This window comes from Zootoca vivipara, chromosome 2 (genome assembly GCF_963506605.1).
Source record: "Zootoca vivipara chromosome 2, rZooViv1.1, whole genome shotgun sequence".
Taxonomy (NCBI): Eukaryota; Metazoa; Chordata; class Lepidosauria; order Squamata; family Lacertidae; genus Zootoca; species Zootoca vivipara.
The window spans coordinates 118336969-118356308 of record NC_083277.1 but is presented as its reverse complement, the minus strand read 5'-3'; the positions used below and the strand labels follow the sequence as shown (position 1 = coordinate 118356308).

Genomic DNA, 19340 nt, shown 5'->3' with positions numbered 1-19340 from the left:
AAACTCTCTGATGTGTGTTTGGAGTGTGCCTGCAGCTGTCTAAGGAGGGATTCTTGGGCAAAGGATCCCTCCTGGCCATCTGAAAGTTTTCTTTTAACTTGTAGGGCCCTGCTGGGAAGGATGGTTTACCGGGACATCCAGGTCAGCGTGGTGAGCCGGTGAGTATCATTTTGAGCACAGTGCAAAGTTGGTTCTAGTCATTTGGGGGCTCTAGGCAAAGGCCAGACTTTCCAAGTGTTCCTTCCCTGTAACCTCAAATGCTCTTCTTGGCCTGTCTATGCCAGCCCGGGAGCCTCCACCCTTTTCTCTTAATGGGCTTTGCATGCCACTGCTGGCTCTCCACAGTGCCTTCCACTTTGTTGCTAGAGCAAAGGAAAACAAGATACAGTTTCCAAGTGAACAGAACTGGCTGATCGGGCAACAGCTAAACCTCTTGTCAGAGGGTCATCGTGGCTACTCTAGAGTAACTCTGCTTGAGTCCAATTGGTCTTTAAAGACTGTTATTGTGCAAGATATTTACAGTGCAGAGACAGCTTAAAACATGACCTCTCATTCCGAATCAGAATCTAGTAATGGCGTACATCTGTTCTTACACCAGCAAAGTAGTTGGGGTACCCCAAAACGCCTCCGAGGATGTGGATAGGCTGCTTGGACTAGTGAAACCGACCACCTGTCTCCTTGATCCTTGCCCACCCTGGCTCATAAAAGTGAGCCAGGAAGGTCTGGGTGATGGGCTCTTTTAACATCTATATGAAGCTGCTGGGAGAGATCATCAGGGGGTTTGGGCTGGGTGTTCATCAGTGTGCGAATGATACCCAGCTCTACCTCTCTTTCAAATCAGAACCAGTGAAGGCAGTGAAGGTCCTATGTGAGTGTCTGGAGACAGTTGGAGGCATAGCTGCCAAGTTATCCCTTTTTTAAAGGGATTTTCCATTATGCTGAATAGGCTTCCTCGCGAGAAAAGGGAAAACTTGGCAGCTATGGTTGGAGGATGGATGGCAACTAACAGATTGAGGTTGAATCCTGACAAGACAGAAGTACTGTTTTGGGGGGACAGGAGGCGGGCAGGTATGGAGGACCAGGTACGCAGCCTGGGAGTCATTTTGGACTCGCAGCTATCCATGGAGGCATGTGTCCAGGGCAGCTGTCTACCACCTCCATCTGGTACGCAGGCTGTGGGTACCTGCCCACAGACTGTCTCGTCAGAGTGGTATACGCTTCCACTAGGGCTACTGCAATTCACTCTATGTGGGGCTACCTTTGAAGGTGACCCAGAAACTACAACTAATCTTGAATGTGACAGTTTGACTGGCGACTGGGAGTGGCCACCAAGGCCATATCACACTGGTCCTGAAAGACCTACATTGGCTCCCAGTACATTTCCGAGCACAATTCAACATGTTGGTGCTGACCTTTAAAGCCCTAAATGGCCTTGGCCCAGTATACCTGAAGGAGCGTCATTCAGCCCGCATATGGAGGTCCAGCTCTGAGGGCCTTCTTGCGGTTCCCTCACTACAAGAAGTGAGGTTACAGGGAACAAGGCAGAGGGCCTTCTTGGTAGTGGCACCCACCCTGTGGAACGCCCTACCATTGGATGTCAAGGAAATAAACAACTATCCGACTTTTAGAAGACATCTGAAGGCAGCCCTGTTTAGGGAAGTTTTGTATGTTTGATGTTTTATTGTGTTTTTAATATTCTGTTGGGAGCCGCCCAGAGTGGCTGGGAAAACACAGTCAGATGGGTGGGATATAAATTTATTTATTTATTTATTTTTAGGGATTTCATGGCAAAACTGGCCCACCAGGACCTACTGGAGTTGTGGGACCACAGGTAAGGAAGAAAAGCTTTAGTTCTTATTACCACAGTCAAAATAATAAAAGATAAATAGATGGTGGTGCTTGACTGGAGATGAGGGGTTCAGAACTTCACCGTGGGGTCTAGAACCTCCTTTGTGTGATCCTGTGCACAGGGCGGATTCTGTCAGGCCTTGGCCTTGCTCTGAGTCAGGCTGCAGCTGGGTCCAGTTTAGGCACAGACAGATAAGGATAAAAAGGGCTGAATGTTAGAAAGCTGATCCATTACAGGAAGGATCAGATATCAGCTGTCAGTTTAAGGAGGCTAGGAGTCTGCTGGCTCTTCAGGGACAAGTTGCTCAAACTCAGCAACTGGTTTAGCTGCAGGAGTCGGTGTGTCCCAATAGTCTTGTTAGATCACCTGATGATATTCAAGCTGCGAAGTCAGCTAACTTTATTCATAAGGCCTGGTCTTCTGAGGAACTGGAATCTGGCTGGTGTTGGAGACTCTGGTTTCACACACACATACACACCAGTGCCTTATAGATTCTCACAACTGTAAGAGCATATAATGCTCTTGCTTGATTGGAATAAAGTGGGCTGCAGATCTATCCAGTTCAGCAATCAATCTCCACCAGGGGATAGTTAGATACCCCACAAGAGGTTTGCAAACAGAGTGTGGTAGAAATATCTGTTCCCTGTTTTCCTTTTAAGGGGTCATGCCTTTTTAGTTCAGAAGAAAGACATGGGAATGACCCAATCAAGATTTATAGTGATTAGAGAGAAATTGCATACTCCCTTGCTCTATCAATACTCATAGTCATTGATTGGAAATAGGTTTAGAATAAAGAAACAGAAATACTTATTCAGGCAGCTCATAGTTAACTAATGTACATGACTTGGGCTGGGAGACAGGTAAGAGAATTCATGTAGGAACTGAATTATCAAAGGCTGCCAACCATTATAATTTTTAACAATAGCAGCAGCAGCAAAACCCTCCAAGCACAGCTGTCATAATCACGGGTGCAGGAAAGAGGTGGGTGGGTGGGTGGGAGGGGGCAATCTTTTATCAAGCCCTGTTTGTTGTTGCATTGCATACAGTCTCACTGTGGTGTCTGATGAGGCCTACCAGAAACTAGGAACCAGCAAAATCCGTCGCCAGTTGTCCCAGTGCCTCCAGGCAGCCTCTGCTGGTTTTTGCTCCCAAACTGCTCTCAAGTGGTGTACCTTCTCTGTACCACAGGGAAACTCTGGAGAAACTGGTCCCGTGGGGGAGAGAGGCCACCCAGGCTCCCCCGGTCCCCCTGGAGAACAAGGTTTGCCAGGTGCTGCTGGAAGGGAAGGTGCCAAGGTGAGTGCTCACCTGGGAAATGTGTGTCATAATAACAAACTGTAAGAAACTTGTGAATTAACACATCAGATCTGACACAAACCAGAAACAGCAAGCAAACAAACCCCTGTGCTGCACAATATGAGTCAGCAATATCAAAAGCAACATGATGGCCAGAAACAATTACAATGTGAAAAACTTTATGGAATGATTCAAAACAGTTCAACACTAATTCGAATGAAAAATACAGTGACTACATAATTGCGTGAGCACTGTTCCAGAGTATTTTTCATTCACATGTATATTATATCTATTCGAAAAAAGATTGGTTAATGAGGAAATTACATATATTTCTACTTATGAGTTTTGAACTAATTGGCTGATGAAGAATTCAATGAAACAGTTGTTATCTGGAAACACTGTTCAGCAGAGTTCAGAGTTGGACACCAGAATTGGACATTTGCTGATTATACGAAGCTTCACAGCTTGTTCTCCGCTTGGTAAGGTCTGGCACCGTGATTCATTTAAGGCCTTTCAGAGGCTTTGAGAGACTTCAGTTTGTTAGTTTTGATGTTTTGAATCATTCCATATAGTTTTTCACATTGTAATTGTTTCTGGCCATTGTGTTGCTTTTGATATTGCTGACAAACAAGAAATAGACTGATCTTTTAATGCCTAGTGCTAATTTAAATTAATTTATGAAGGCTGAGATTTCATTGAATCATAAAATTGTAGAGTTGGAAGGGGCCCCAAGGGTCACCCAGTCCAGCCCCCTGCAATGCAGGATTCTTGACTAAAGCATCTGTAGAAGATGGCCATCCAACCTCCGCTTAAAAACCTCCAAAGAAGGAGAGTCTACCACCTTCTGAGGGAGACTGTTTCACTGTTGAACAGCTCTAACTGTTGGAAAGTTCTTCCTATTTTTTTAAAAGTTTTCCATGCTTTATTAAGTTCCATACATAACAAAAACAAACTTATATAAACATAAAATGATCTTGTGTAAGTAATCTTATGTAAATATACAAATAAAAATTGATTCAATCTTAAACAGTCTCTTTTGTTAAATGTTCTTACTAATGTGTAATAGACTTCCCATCAACTCCTGGGGATTTAAATTTTCTAATATCCAATGTACATATGATTATTACCTTCATCTTTTCATCTTTTCTAATACATTCTTACAACGTATCGTACCAATTTTCCTTATTTCTTTGTTATTATTTTATACAGAGGTCATTCAAATGCAGCCTTAGGTGTCACACCACTGTTATATTTTTGTAAATCTCTTAAGCATGTACAGTCATACCTCGGTTTACAACCGCCTTGGTTTACAACCGCCTTGGTTTACAAACACCGTGGACCCATCTGGAATGGATTAATCCACTTTCCATTACTTTCAATGGGAAAGTTCACTTCAGGTTAAGTACGCTTCAGTTTACGTACTCCGCGGACCATCTGGAACAGATTAATCCACTTTCCATTACTTTCAATGGGAAAGTTCGCTTCAGGTTAAATACGCTTCAGTTTAAGTACAGACTTCCGGAACCAATTGTGGTTGTAAACCGAGGTACCACTGTAGTCCCAACATGGACATCCATGTTAATGTCAATGGATCTATTTTATGTATATTGCAAAAGTGCTGCATCTGCTTTTATATATATATAGTTTTAGCATTTCGGTAATAGCCTACATGGGAACTAACAATTTATTTCTGCAGCCTGAAATCCTCAAAATCCAGTGCAATGAGACTGTGTGCAAAGTACACATGCATGAAGACATCTGATATCCTTTATGGTCTATACAGGAGGGAAAATTAAACCAGCCCATATTAATATGGACAGAAGTATTCCCCATGCCGATGGACAAAGAGGGCATAATTTTTCTCCCAATATTTTGTACCTCTTTCCTTCTCCCTGCATAGTAACCAGGTTTTATTTTCTCTAGGGTGATCCTGGACATAGTGGCATCCCAGGCAAAAATGGCCCTCCTGGAATGAAAGGCTTCACTGGGGCTCGAGGTCCTGCTGGGGAGACTGTAAGTGTTTGTCACACTGGTGAGAAGGGACTGGTGTGGGGGTGTGTGGGGGTGTTACTCCATTGGATATGGAGCAGAAGCTGCAGCTTTGGCATATCCTGCAAAAAGTTTATAAACAGCCAGTATGTGTGTGTCTCCCTTATCACCTTCCTCCTTAAACCAAGAACCTCAAATTATGAAGTTTTCAATGCAGCCCTCTCCCCTTCTAAATGCTGCCTACACACCTCTCCCTAAATCAAGCTCAAGCAATCTGCACACATAGAGATCATGCCCACATTTGAGGAAGATGTGGCACTTAGCCCACCATGTACTTCCTTTATATCTTAGAGCTATTTTCACATCACCCTTCAGTCTCCCTTTTTGGCATACTGCACCCTCTGGTGAGAGACTCTCCCTGTAGTGCAGAAATAGCCACTGTAATGCCCTCCAGATGTTGCTGGACTACAGCTCCCATCCCCCTTCACCTTTGGCCATGCTGACTGGAACTGATGGAAGCTGGAGTCTCAACAACATCTGGAGAAAACCTGCCATAGTGTATGAACCTAGAAATGAAGCAGAAGCACAAATACAAATGCCTTGTTTTTGTTTTTACTCTGATAGAGGCACATTCCTGCTCTCACAATTAGGGTGAAGTTAGCTAAACCTTGGCTTGGGTCTGTTAGCTATTCTTTCCTTCTGACCCCAGAGGAGGAACTCCCTTGCCCAAGATTTCCCGCAACCAATCTGACTTTTCAGCCTAAATCACTTTTTGCAAGAAACCAAACAAAGGAAGCTACTTTAGACTGATTCAGGTCATTGACCCATCTAAGTATTGTTTATATTGATTGTTCCCAGCCCTAAATGGAGATGGCCGGGGATGGAATCTGGGACGTTCTGTGTACAAAGGATGTGCTCTGCCACTGAAGCTGCATCCATTCACTTCAGGTCTCAAAAAGATGGACAATTCTGAACCCTCCCTAATCGATTGTTTTGTTTTCTCCACAGGGACCAACTGGGTTGAAGGGGGCTGAAGGGCCTCCTGGTCCTCAAGGTCCCACAGTAAGTAGGCTGGCATTTCCTTTGGGGCTTACAAGGAAGACAGGAGTCCTCAAATATGTGGTCTGTGGGGCACAGTAGTGTCAATGGTTGGTGAGGTAGAGCAGCCTTCCTGACACAGTGCCATCTAGGCTGGGGAGGGCTGTGATAGGGAAACATTTGTTGCAGCACACCTGGAATGCTTGGAAGTGACATTGCAGCCTGCGTTGGTTTGGTAATGATGATGGTTGCCTCCAAAAAGAGACCTAGAGTAGTGAGGACTCCAAAGAAGGAGATGGGTATATATATTTGTTCTCTTCCAACAGGGTTCCCCTGGTGAGCGTGGCCCCTCGGGAGCAGCTGGGGGTATTGGGCTGCCCGGGCGAGGGGGCAACCAAGGACCTCCTGGCCCAGCAGGGGAGAAAGGGGCACCGGTATGTATCAGTCGCACTCCCATGCCATCAGTGATCAGTCACTGAAAAAGAAAATTTAAAAATTCCTTCCAGTAGCAACTTAGAGACCAACTAAGTTTGTCATTGGTATGAGCTTTCGTGTGCATGCACACTTTTTCAAAAAGAAAAGTTCATGACTCAACCCATGGGCATAGTTGGGCATAGTCAGGTTTTTTTTGGAGGGGGGGGGGGCGAACCTCAGTTAGGTATATATTTTTATTGATTTAGGGGGGTAGCTCCCCCTCCCTGCTCCCCCTTGGCTATGCCCATGCCTCAACCCATTCAGGAGGCCACACCCCTGACCCTGCCAACTCGATAGGTCTGAGGTGTATTCAGCCCCCAAAGTCTGTTGGGATGGGGCTGAGCCCTCCCCAATATTGAGGGCTTGGGCCTTGTGGCAATAGCGACAAGCCTCGCCAGGCCTTGTGTGTGTCACAACACACAATGTCACAATGTCAACAGTCCCTCCCCATGTTGGGTGGAACTTGCCACCTCTACCTGACCCCATGATATAGTAGCCTAGTCACCCCTCACCCCCAATCTCAGGTTGTCTTTGGTCATGCATTGGTAGAGAAAAGCCATTCTGTATAGACACATGTCTTTCTTACTGCTTCACAGGTTCCAGGGATGAACCTTAAGCTCTGCTTTTTATTTGCACCATAAATGAATCTTTCAGCCAGATCATCCTCCTCTAATCCTTTTCCCTACCATGGTCTTCTTCCATCTGAAATATTTAACGTTCCTAGCCAGTGCCACCTGTGGTAGTTCTCAAAAAGATCCCCCCGTCTTTTTGTCATATGCAGCATTTCATGTGATCAATTAATATCCAGTTAAGTCCTACTCAGAATAGAGCCATTGAAATTAATGGACTCAAGTTGTTTCAGTCAGTCTGAGTAAGACTAAGATTGAATATAAAAGCATTCCTTCCTCTCACACTGACTAGGCTATTGTTTGAATTTTTGGATGGGGAGTTTACGGTTCCTTAAAAAGGTAAAGGTAAAGGGACCCCTGACCATTAGGTCCAGTCGTGACCAACTCTGGGGTTGCGGTGCTCATCTCTTATTGGCCGAGGGAGCCGGCGTACAGCTTCCAGATCATGTGGCCAGCATGACAAAGCTGCTTCTGGCGAACCAGAGCAGCGCACGGAAACGCCATTTACCTTCCCGCTGGAGCGGTACCTATTTATCTACTTGCACTTTGACGTGCTTTCAAACTGCTAGGTTGGCAGGAGCTGGGACCGAGCAATGGGAGCTCACCCCATCACGGGGATTCGAACTGCCGACCTTCTGATCGGCAATCCCTTTTTTTAAAAAATAGATTTTTATTGATTTTGCATATAAAAAAAACATAAACATACATAACATATTTTCCACCTTCTCCTACCCACCCTCCAAGAGCCCCCTCCTCCCACAAGAGAATCCCCCGGAAAGTGGACAATCGAAGGTGGTTCATTTTATAGTTGGGTTTCTCCTTCCCCCTCCCTCCCTCCCCCCCAGAGCCTCCCCCTGCCACCAAGAGGCCCCAGGATGACAAGAAGGTGAGTAGGCGGTTATCCACCCAACTGTCTTTCCAAACTTACAGATCCAAAAAAGAAGAAAAAAAGGACACACAACAAGAAAGAGAAAATAAAAAACAAGACATTAACATCAAAAAGCAAAGGAAAAAAAAAGCAAAAAGCGAATTTAAACCTTATCTTCCTTCTTAAACATTGTCTCTTGGGCTTCCCCCAAACCCCCCCTTTAATGATTTTCATTTGCCATATCTACTTTTACAGTTCTCATTTTTCACCAACCCTTTTAATCCTATTTAATTTATCCTTATCTATTTAGCCATTCACTCCAATTATCTATAATTTTATTTTAATTATATATCTCCTTCCATTCCCCCCTTCCTCCCGCACCCCAGAGCTCTCCCTGCCACCGAGGTCTTCCGGGGTGCAAGAGAGGAGCGAGGAATGGTTCTTTTTCAGCTGGATCTCCCCCTCCCCTTGTCCCCCTCCACTCCGGTAGTCCCCCCCTGCCACCAAGGGACCCCAGAACAAAGACGACCCGCAGGGGTAGTTTGGAACACCCAGCTATTTCTTCCAATGCATTTTTTACAGCTATACTAATAATCTCATTTCTAATCTAAAAAGAAAAAAAAAACCACTTCACTAATCTATTTTCCCTCCCTTGCCCAAATTTTCTGCAAGAGCTCTCATGAATTTATAAATTCTATATCTTATTTTCTTATTCCATTTTATATCCTTGCTTTCTAACTTAGCCTCTTCCCCCCCTGTTCACGGCACATCCCTTCTTGATTCAGCAAATTCCACAATCCATATACCAAAAACCAGTTTCAAAACCATTTTAGCCAGCCTTAAAACATAAAACCTTTTTCCATTCACCCCACTCCCTTCCTGCAATATTTTACATATCCAGATTTTCCATTCCCTCCCTGTTGCCCTTTTCTTATTTTTATGTTCCACTCAATGTAATTAATCCACTTCAACTGTCTTTGTTTCCCATGGGAGTTCTGAAGTCCAAACATAGTTTGTGTTCCCCCTTCCAGGGGGGCATCCTTTCTCCGGCTCGCATGCTCAAAAACTTTTTCTTCTTTCTTCTCGTTACAAACTTCCTCCTGATCCGAAAATTGAGATAATTCTTGAGATCCATCTATTTCTTCTTTGATCCCTTCATCCAACATTTTTTGTCCCTTGTCCCCTTGAAGAAGTTGGTTCATTTCTCTTAATTGCACATTATATTTATATGTTCCAATTGTAAGTTCCCATAGGAGTCTCAGAGTTCTTTCTTTGAATCCGGCTGAATAGTCGTGTGTTGACATTTTTGTGTTCCTCTCAAGGACACAGTATCATTCCAGTGCACGGGAAGTGGTTACTTTTCTTCATGCGATCGCCATTTTTCCCAACTGGTTACCATATATCCACAAATTAAGAATCTATTACTTTTTTCCAAATTGTAACTGTCCAGAGGGAAATTTCAAAGGTAGTTCTTACAGTTCATTGTATCGACATTATTTCAATTCTCCCTCCTCTCACAGATCTTGCTGAGTCCGTCAGGGCTGCTGATCCCAGCGGAGATAAGAGACTTTACTTTTTTTAAAATTCACACGTTCTCCCCTTAACCCTGCCGCAGAAGGGGATTCCAATTTAGCTCTTGAAGATACATAAACAAAACAAGTCCAAAATTATCTTGGCATCGGGTATTTTCTTTCTTAACTGCTTCTTTCCGCCATCATTAGAAGGAGGTCGACTTCCGTGTTTTTTTTTACCTCTCTTCTTTAAGCAAATTTTCCTAATTTAAATTCCAAAAAAGAACCAAATTACTCATGGTCCAAACTTTGCTGAATTTTCTTGGAAGAATTGGCCGCCTCCACTTTCCAGTCTCGCAGCTTCGCGCTCTCAGAGTAGCAATCTTAGCCTGTCCGCCGCGGATCACCTCCTCGCTCTCGGGGGCTTAAACAAAGCCGATCCAGGGAGGAGAGACCCCGCAAATGGCGCCGCCAGGCAAAATCTGTCCCCCAAAAGCTCGATTTGGGGCTTTTTAGGAGGGTTCGTTTCGCTGGAACGATCCCCTCCACCTCTGAAGCGCCGAGGTCCGCTCCGCTGAACGGACCCCCGACTGGTCAAGATGGCGCGGTCAACCGGAAGCCCTCTGATCGGCAATCCCTAGGCTCTGTGGTTTAACCCACAGCACCACCCACGTCCCTTTTAGGGTTTCTTAGGCAAAGCAGATGTGCACACAAACTTCTTTGATAGCCACTCCAAATCTGACTGAGCTGTGTAAAACAGAAAAAAGGAGAAAGGAAGAAATAAGTTCAAGAGAACATTAAGATGTTTCAGTGTGTATCTGAGTGTTGTGTCAGAGGGGAAGAGAACAGGAAACAAGGTTCAGTGATGGAGATTTGATGTGTCACACTGCTACCAATGGAAAATGTTAATAAGAAAGGAAAAGGAGTTATAGGCAAAGGTGGGTGCCAAAGTCAGTGAGTGGGAAGGGTGTTGTAAAACAGTTGTCCAAATGGCCAATTACAGTCATACCTCAGTTTAAGTACGCCTCGGTTTGAGTATTTTCAGTTTAAGTACTCCGCGGACCCGTCTGGAACAGATTAATCCACTTTCCATTACTTTCAATGGGAAAGTTCGCTTCAGGTTAAGTACGGACTTCCAGAACCAATTACACTCATACCTCGAGTTAAGTACGCTTCAGGTTGAGTACTCCGCGGACCCGTCTGGAATGGATTAATCCACTTTCCATTACTTTCAATGGGAAAGTTCGCTTCAGGTTAAGTACAGACTTCCGGAACCAATTGTGTTTGTAAACTGAGGTACCACTGTATATTGGTAAACAGGTGCATTTAGGTTAATATTTGCTTGTATAGGTTGCTAACATCAGCACTTTTAAAAAGAAGTCAAAGTGGAATGCTCATCAGGACAGGACACACAATTCCCTGTGAATTACATGAGCTACCTATAGAACTCACTGTGAGGAGTATCAGAGCTGCTAAAGGGTTAAACAGTTCTGCTGTGACATCTGTACGCTGGGAGGAGGGAGATCCTACATTTATGGGTCGTTAAGGCCATAAATACTTACACTCACTAGAGCAAGTAATGAAAAAGTCAGATGAAGCAGACATAGCCCAAGACATTTTAAGGTCCCTGCAAACTACTAGTCTCCATGCCCTCTGTGTGATATTCCTGGTACTGTTCATAAAGGTAAAGGCAAACCCTCATTGTGATCAACTCCTGCCCGGAAACCTATGTCCCCATGGTGGAGGGACGTGTGGATCCAGAATTGGCTTCCACAGTCACTTACAGACTCACTGTTAAGATTGTTCATGGAAGACAATCTTACTTGGCCACGAGTGATCACCAAAGAAGAAAAGAAGAAGACTGTTCATGTACTTACCCCGATGCCATTCTCTGTCCTACCCCCCCCCCCGGCCCTCATTCGTATCTCCACTTTCCCAGGGTGAGCGAGGCCCAATGGGCCCATCTGGCCATGATGGAATCCCAGGCCCATTGGGTCTTCCGGGCCCAGCTGGACCACCAGGACTTGCTGGAGAAGATGGCGATAAGGTAGGCAGCCTGCACTCCGCCTGAATTTGGAGGAGGAGGGGAAACTTGCTCAGGGTTCATACAGCTACAAAGACCAGTTTTTGTTTCCCGAGAACAGATTCTTGGCTATCCCTAGCAATGATTTCCACAGCCTTGGTTTCTCCAGCCAAGACTTGACTCAGTGGGACTCGGTGTTTTGCTTGACAATGGTTTCTGCAGCAATGGTTCCCATGGTGATGCTCTATGTTCTCATTCTGCTCTCCCTCTTTCTGCAGGGAGAGATGGGTGGCCCAGGACAAAAGGGAAGCAAGGGCGACAAAGGAGAAGCGGTGAGTTTGAGGCAGGTGGCTGGCAGACTTCAGGGTATTGTCTGGCATTGCTACCCCTTAAACTGTGTTGCCATGATTGCTTATAGATTCTTTATTAACTGGACGAAGGAGATCTTTTGAAAGAAACTAGAAGAAAGGAGAGAGAATAACTAGGGAGAGCATTGCTGTATCATGTTCTTTCTCTTCTTTTAGGGTCCCCCAGGACCTACTGGGATCCAGGGTCCTATTGGACATCCAGGCCCTGCAGTAAGTATTGACTCCATGCCAAAATCTGTACTGGCCTATATACTCAGAAAGCTTTTATAGAAAGAATTGTCCCCTCTCTTAGTCCTCTGGGCACAGCTCAACTACCCTCCCATATCACCATTTTCTTTCATCTGTTTTTGTTTTTTAACAAAATGAAAATACTTCTTACTCAACAGAGGACCTCTAAGCAGCACTGATTGATGTTAGTGGACATCACAATATGCTTAAATACTAGAGACTAGGCTGAGTGTGATGCCTTCCACTTCTGTAATCCCAACTTTTTGGCTCTACTAAAAAGAGATGGAGGATGTTGATTGACATGGGAATCTTGACATGGTGTCTTGCTAACAGGGAGCGGATGGAGAGTCTGGGCGCCGAGGGCAGCAGGGCATGTTTGGCCAGAAAGGAGATGAAGGAGCCCGTGGATTCCCAGGTGTTAGTGGCCCATCTGGTTTACAAGTGAGTGCCGGAGCCAGGGGTTAGACAACATGAAACTATTTCATTGGCGGTACCTTGGAATGACTAGACTTCTTCTTAAGTGAGCTCTTGCAGTGAGAATGAAAGTAATATTCAGTGATTTCCCCAGCTTTGTTCAGTAGATTTATTTCTCTCTTTTTGTAAATAATTTTTATTAATTTTTTATTACTAAAATCCAATATAAACAACATTTTATCAATCTCAAATTACAATTCAGATTCAAATATATAGCAATTATAAAGCCAATTATACATTTTGTATGACTTCCCGCGTGCTAGATTTCAAGGTGAGAGGATTTTATTTCATCCTGCTTCCGAAGTCTTAATTTATAAGCAGCTACAGAGTTTTTGACTTCCATTTGTATTGGCACATTTAATAAATCATATTTCTGCAAGAGGAGTCCTGTATCTCATACTGTTCAATAGGTTTCAGGCTATCTAGAAATGGTTTGTAGGGAACTTGGGACTGTGACTAAAGCTAAGGCAAATTTCTGTATGAAATTTTTAATTCTGTAAATTCCATGAAATTCAAAATATTTTGTTTTTTTCTAAGTGTTGAGGGTTAAATAAATGGTCTCACAACTGTGGATTGCTGAAAAAATTATATTTGCAATAGTAAAAATTCAAAATTTCTTATTTGAATTTCTAAATTTTAAAAAAGTGTTTCACTCAGTTGAATCTTACCACAGGGACCTTAACTACTCACAGGCACACACATCTCTCCACCAAATTTGAAATTTCTCCCCGGATTGAAGAACCCTGATATAAATTCTGAAATTTAAGACTAAGCATTCACATTTGAATTCTGAATATTTAGATTATGTCTTTTGAACTCTCATCAGTGCTAGCCAGACTAGAGGAATATCAGCAGAATGGTGGAAATGCTTTACACTTGCTTACTTTGTTTGGTGTGTGTGTGTGCTTTCTTCACAGGGGATGCCAGGCCCCCCAGGGGAGAAGGGCGAGAGTGGCGATGTTGGCCCAATGGTAAGATTCCTTTGCTTCACCTAAACCTGCTCTGGAGTCATCTGCCTGTGCCTTGTTGTGAATCTCATCCCCCCCTCTCTCTGGCCTCTCTTTAGGGCCCACCAGGAGCTCCAGGGCCCCGAGGCCCCCAGGGTCCCAGTGGGGGCGATGTGAGTAACATTTTTTCAACTATATAAAGCAAGATGGGGCAGAATTTATTTATTCATTATGACACCACTCTTTAGCCAATAAGACTCCTACAGCAGCTTGCATAAGAGTAGTTAAAAATATAACAGTCTTAGCTCCCCAGGCTTGCAATCTAAAAGACCCAACATAAAAGGAAAAGGAGAGGAAGAGAGCAGAGGAAAACAAGGAAACTCGGGCATGCATTCTTAAAGTTACACTGTAGTTCTTAATGACAGCTGGAATGGAAAAGGGCCTCTTCGTCAGTCAAAACACCCTGGATAGACACTTCCTGGACTCGTTCCTCCTCTGGGGAATGGTAGGAGCACCAGCATATGGACCAGAATTTGCTGGATGGATGGAACTCTGTTGTTTCTGATTTTATATAGAGTCTGAGCCCAGAGGCTGATGCGAAGGATGTGAGGATTTCTGATGCCACTGTGGTTGGAATACTATGAATTGATTGTATGATTTTATTTTAAAAACACACACCCATAGATTGCATAAAATGGCAGGACAGATAACAAACCAAAACATAGTGTGTATCCACCTCAATCTACCCCTGTTGTGTCACATGCCAGAGATGTGGATAGCTCAGTTGGGAGATCATGAGTCTCTGAATCTCAGGGTTGTGGGATTGAGCCCTACGTTGGGCAAAAGATTCCTACATTGCAAAGGGTTGGACTAGATGACTCTAATGGCCCCTTCCAACTCTACAATTCTATGATCCTATGCTCTGAGTGCATTGATTCCCTGTGGTGAGGTCACATGTTCTGCTTACATGATAGTTATGATGTACTTATCACAGCATGAGTAATCCTCTACACGGTAATGATGCGTGGTAATTGACCATTAAATGAAGTTATAATGACAACTTCAAACCATTATCAAGTGGTGGGTGGTTATCATGGTATTTATTGATTGGGTTTTTATGCCATCGTTCTAATAGCTCTAGCTGCAATATAAACAGAACCATAAAACATGGGTTCTTGGAGGTTCTCTAGATCTAAAGGTAGAAAATAAATAATTTAATCAGATTAGTGAAGTTTGCCAATAAACCCAGCATATAACTAAAATGATAGCCAAGGTAATAGTTATAATTATTAAGAATTAATATTAATAATTAATGATTTTAAAAATCAGCCTTCCCCTTGATCAATGGCACTGCTAAGCAAATTTAATCAATAAAAATAAAAATCCACCAAGAATGTCTTTTCACATGCCTGTGTTGTACTCATTTGATGGACAGATGATACCACCAGAAGAGTATACCCAGTAGATCTCATTAGCTGCAACTATTGAGGAGCAGCTGTTTAGGATAAAATAGCATGTAAAGCAGGCATCCCCAAACTTCGGCCCTCCAGATGTTTTGGACTACAATTCCCATCTTCCCCGACCACTGGTCCTGTTAGCTAGGGATCATGGGAGTTGTAGGCCAAAACATCTGTAGGGCCGCAGTTTGGGAATGCCTGATGTAAAGTAACCTCATGAGGACCTCCAAGAGCATTTAGGCAAGTGCCCAGATTCAGAAGTGTCTGCAAAGATTGAAATGATTCCAGCTTCTATACCACAACCTGTATGCATAGGGAGGAGTATCAGGGTTAGGAAATCTTTTGCATATATTGAACATCACATTGAAACAGGGCTAAAGATAATAAGTGTCGGTTATTTTCTCTGAGTCCGAGGGGGAAGCTAACAGTGAATGAGTTAAGTTGGAGGATAGAAGATTTTTGGTTAAGTATTGGTGGGTGGAAAAAGTTCTGAACTGTTCAAACAAGTGGTAAGATTTGACAAGGGATGACACTGTGGTCGTCTAGGGCATGCTTTTGTCTTAAGGTGTCTCTTTTCGTTCCAGGGCCCACAGGGGCAACCTGGTGGGCTGGGACAGCCAGGTGCTGTTGGTGAAAAGGTAAGTCGAAGCCAAGATATTAGGGGATGAGAGCTGCTCTGTGCACTTCGTGGTGAGTTCAGGGATTGGAAGCAGGATGCAGAGCATTGAAAGAGCCATGGGATTTTTCTCTAGGGTGCTTGCATAGTGGGCTACAAGAAAAACATCAACTATATATACAGCCCATCCTTCAATATGTAATGTAAGGAGATGTCTGGATTCTTTACCAGCAGCATGATCTTCTCTCCAGCAGCAGAGTATTTTGCCAGGTGCAGGGAACTGTGGGTTAAGTAGGACAGAGAAAATGCAGTATGTTTTAGGAAGCACAAAATGGGAGCTGTTTGAAAGCTGGAGGTGTTAAAGGGGCTGTAAGTGTTGTTTATGTGTGTGCATTAGATGCTGGCATGTGGAGAGAAAATCATAGAGCAAATTGGGGGTCATGAGGTGCACAATTAAACTGGGAGACAGGGAAAGCGTCCTCAGAAGAGCCATGCTCAGTTTACAAAGTGAGAGGTGCTTGGGCTGAAACTTGCCTCAGGAGACAGAAGGCTGTGTTTGCAGAGTCACACAAGAAGCACACTTTGCATGAATGCAAGTGCAATCTCCTGATTAACATTTCCAGAATGACCATGCATCTGAAACAGATCAGAGAAATCACATCTCCCTCCATGTCATTCTTGCTACAAATGGGAACTGAGCAGTTTCCCGCTTGACCCGCGCTTTCTAGGCATGGGTCTATGGTTTCCCCCCTTGCCCTGCTCCTTTCCAAGGAAAAACCTGCTCTTTAGCGAAATATCAGAACAAATGGCAATCCAGGGAAAATCCGAATTGCTGCTTGCTCCAATTGAGTGCTAAGGAGCAGCTTTAGCAGGACAAGATAAGCCATGGGTGAGCCCTGAGAGATGCGTCCTTCTCTTAGCAGAGACCAGCTCATAGAATAGCTGGCTCTGTGACCATATTTCTTTACAACCCTATCAGATAGGAAAAGAAGCATCCAGAAAAGGTGTCAGTAGGCCCTTGGGTCTTTTCATTTTAAAAAATTGTGTTGATGGAGGTATTTTAATATGTCAGTGCACATTTTCTGAAAAGACATTCCAGGTTGGAACTGGGGAGCAGCATGACTGGACTGAGATTTCCATTTCTTTCGCCTCTTCTAGGGTGAAGACGGGGAAGCAGGAGACCCTGGACCTCCAGGGGAGCCAGGCCGGCAAGTGAGTTGCTGAGTTTGGGAGAGAAACTGGGGGGAATGCAATACCCCACCCCACCCCGTACCTCTCCTGGAGTATGCCTGTTCCAACCCAACTTCTGTTAAGGCTGGATAAATCGCTGGAGCTGAGTCACTTAGCAGAGACGCGACCCTCTTTACTAAGTTTAAAAGAGCAGCATGAGAAGCTACTTTTGCAAAGTCTGTTTCCATCCCAAATCCCACCCCCATCTGATTGGCATCTCTCTGTGTGAATTTGCAGGGGGTGAAGGGTGATGCGGGTGAAAAAGGAGATTCCGGCCAATCAGGAGCTGCAGGGCCCCCTGGCAAGAAGGGCCCCCCAGGAGAGGATGGAGCCAAGGGGAACCTGGTGAGTCGTTGGCTTTGGAATTAAAAAATGGCAAGGGCTACTGTCTTCAGTGATGTGTCACTTTAGCTGCCAAAGAGCTGCAAAGAAATTCTGTGGCCCTACTGATCACCCAGTCCTATGTTCATAACAGATTCCAATGAAACTGGCACCACAGAGTCCCATTGAGCAGAGTTATACTGTAGCTTCAAAGAGACACTCAGAGAAGAGCCATGGAATAGTACTAGAAGAGACAAAAAACCCCGTTTGTTCCTACCTCTGGCTCAAGGCAGGAATCCATCACAAAGTGAACTGTGCAATCAGTAATGGACCTACATTTCGGGGGCCCTGAAACTTGAACTGTTATGGGGGCTCCTTTGAAACCAATAACAAGGTTGTTCAACAACAGATCACCACAAATTTTGGGTGTTTTTTTAAATTAACGATTACGCTTCAGATTTTGATTAAAATTGCTGAACTGGATTACCTCACATGTCAAAGTCACTGATGTGGATAAAAAATCTCTATGCGTTATAAATTTTGAGTTATGGAGGGGATGAAAATTGGGGAAATGTTATGTATTTTATTTTTATTTACCTACTAAACTTATATACCACCCTTCATCACAAGATCTCAGGGTGGTTCACAGAATAATATACATCCATGATACACTTTTTAAGCAATGTAGACTATAGTTGTTTCTGGGGGCCCTCCAAGATTAGGGGCCCTAAAGCTTAAGCTCCATTAGTTTCATAGTAGATTCACCCCTGTGTGCCACCCGGACTTCTCTAGGTTTCCTCTCTAGAGAAATTGTGCTTTTTGTAGTCTGGTGCTCACCACTCCTGTCCCTTCATTGCAGGGTCCGATAGGATTCCCAGGTGACCCAGGCCCTTCCGGAGATCCTGGTCCTCCAGTGAGTATCTGATTTTGAAAGGAGCCTCTGCATGTTTGATATCTGGCTTCGGATGATGGATACCAGTTTATTGGAGTATGAGAAAAGTCTTGAAGACATTACTTCTCAGTTTCCAGCATCGGATGAAAACTTAAATATCAAAATCATTTGGGGGGGGAGGCATTTGGGGAGAACAGCCCAGTGAGACCTGAGCATGCTTGGTGACTACAAAATGCTGACTAGTTGGAACCAAAAATGGAAAACTGAGGGAAGAGGCTGTAGAAATATAAAATGTAGAGGAGTAAATATATTTAGATGTAGTTATAAGTTTGGAAAAGGATTTGAAATATATGTTAAGATACAATAATATAATAGAAAAAAGGCTTAGTTAAAATGGAAAATAAGTTTAAGGACAAGATGTAGAAATTACTAAAGATGATTTACAATGTAACACAGTTGGAGGAGGAATAAGGAAGTCAACAGTGTTAGATTTGAATTAAGATATAGAAAGTTGGAATTTTTTTGTGTGTTTTTGTATTTTATATTCTGTATGTTTTTGTTTGCTATAAAATCAATAAATATCTTATAAAAACAAAAAAAAATAGAAAACTGAGGGATAAGGGAATGGCGCGTTCTGACAGAAGGCATGATTAGCTGAACTTCTGGCTGGAACCCTGAACTAGAGCACTCAATGCTGCAACATTTTGTTGCAGTTCTCTGTATTTAAAGCAACTTGTTCCCAGATGAGAATTGATAGGTTCTGATTTGCTTCTGTCTTCTTCTGCTCAAGGGTCTGGATGGAGTTTCTGGTGAGAAAGGTGATATAGGGGATCCTGGACTTCCAGTGAGTATGGCAGGCATAAGTTTATCATTGCATTGGTTATGTTGTTCGGCTTCTTAAAAAATATCTGGGGTCAGTAGCCAAACAGCACCTGTCTGTAGTTTGTGGCATACATTGGGTATTGCTTCAATGCATAGTTAAACTGCTTTGCCTTGTAGTTACTCTACCCAAAGAAACATGGTAAGTTGACATTCATCAAAGAGTTTAAACCAGGCATCCCCAAACTTCAGCCCTCCAGATGTTTTGGACTACAATTCCCATCTTCCCCGACCACTGGTCTTGTTAGCTA

The 19340-nt window shown here is 43.7% G+C and overlaps 1 protein-coding gene across 2 annotated transcripts in view; it reads left to right on the top strand.

Moving 5' to 3' along the window:
* COL5A3 (collagen type V alpha 3 chain) overlaps positions 1 to 19340 on the top strand; it is a 117954-nt gene that overhangs the window by 84664 nt on the left and 13950 nt on the right. For both annotated transcript variants that reach the window (XM_035101564.2, XM_035101583.2), the window contains 17 exons: positions 105 to 158; positions 1778 to 1831; positions 3038 to 3145; positions 5069 to 5158; positions 6143 to 6196; positions 6499 to 6606; positions 11594 to 11701; positions 11956 to 12009; positions 12202 to 12255; positions 12607 to 12714; positions 13665 to 13718; positions 13814 to 13867; positions 15736 to 15789; positions 16926 to 16979; positions 17235 to 17342; positions 18178 to 18231; positions 19001 to 19054. In XM_035101564.2, coding sequence (XP_034957455.2) covers positions 105 to 158; positions 1778 to 1831; positions 3038 to 3145; positions 5069 to 5158; positions 6143 to 6196; positions 6499 to 6606; positions 11594 to 11701; positions 11956 to 12009; positions 12202 to 12255; positions 12607 to 12714; positions 13665 to 13718; positions 13814 to 13867; positions 15736 to 15789; positions 16926 to 16979; positions 17235 to 17342; positions 18178 to 18231; positions 19001 to 19054 — 1224 coding nt within the window. The remainder of the gene's footprint in view (positions 1 to 104; positions 159 to 1777; positions 1832 to 3037; positions 3146 to 5068; positions 5159 to 6142; positions 6197 to 6498; positions 6607 to 11593; positions 11702 to 11955; positions 12010 to 12201; positions 12256 to 12606; positions 12715 to 13664; positions 13719 to 13813; positions 13868 to 15735; positions 15790 to 16925; positions 16980 to 17234; positions 17343 to 18177; positions 18232 to 19000; positions 19055 to 19340) is intronic.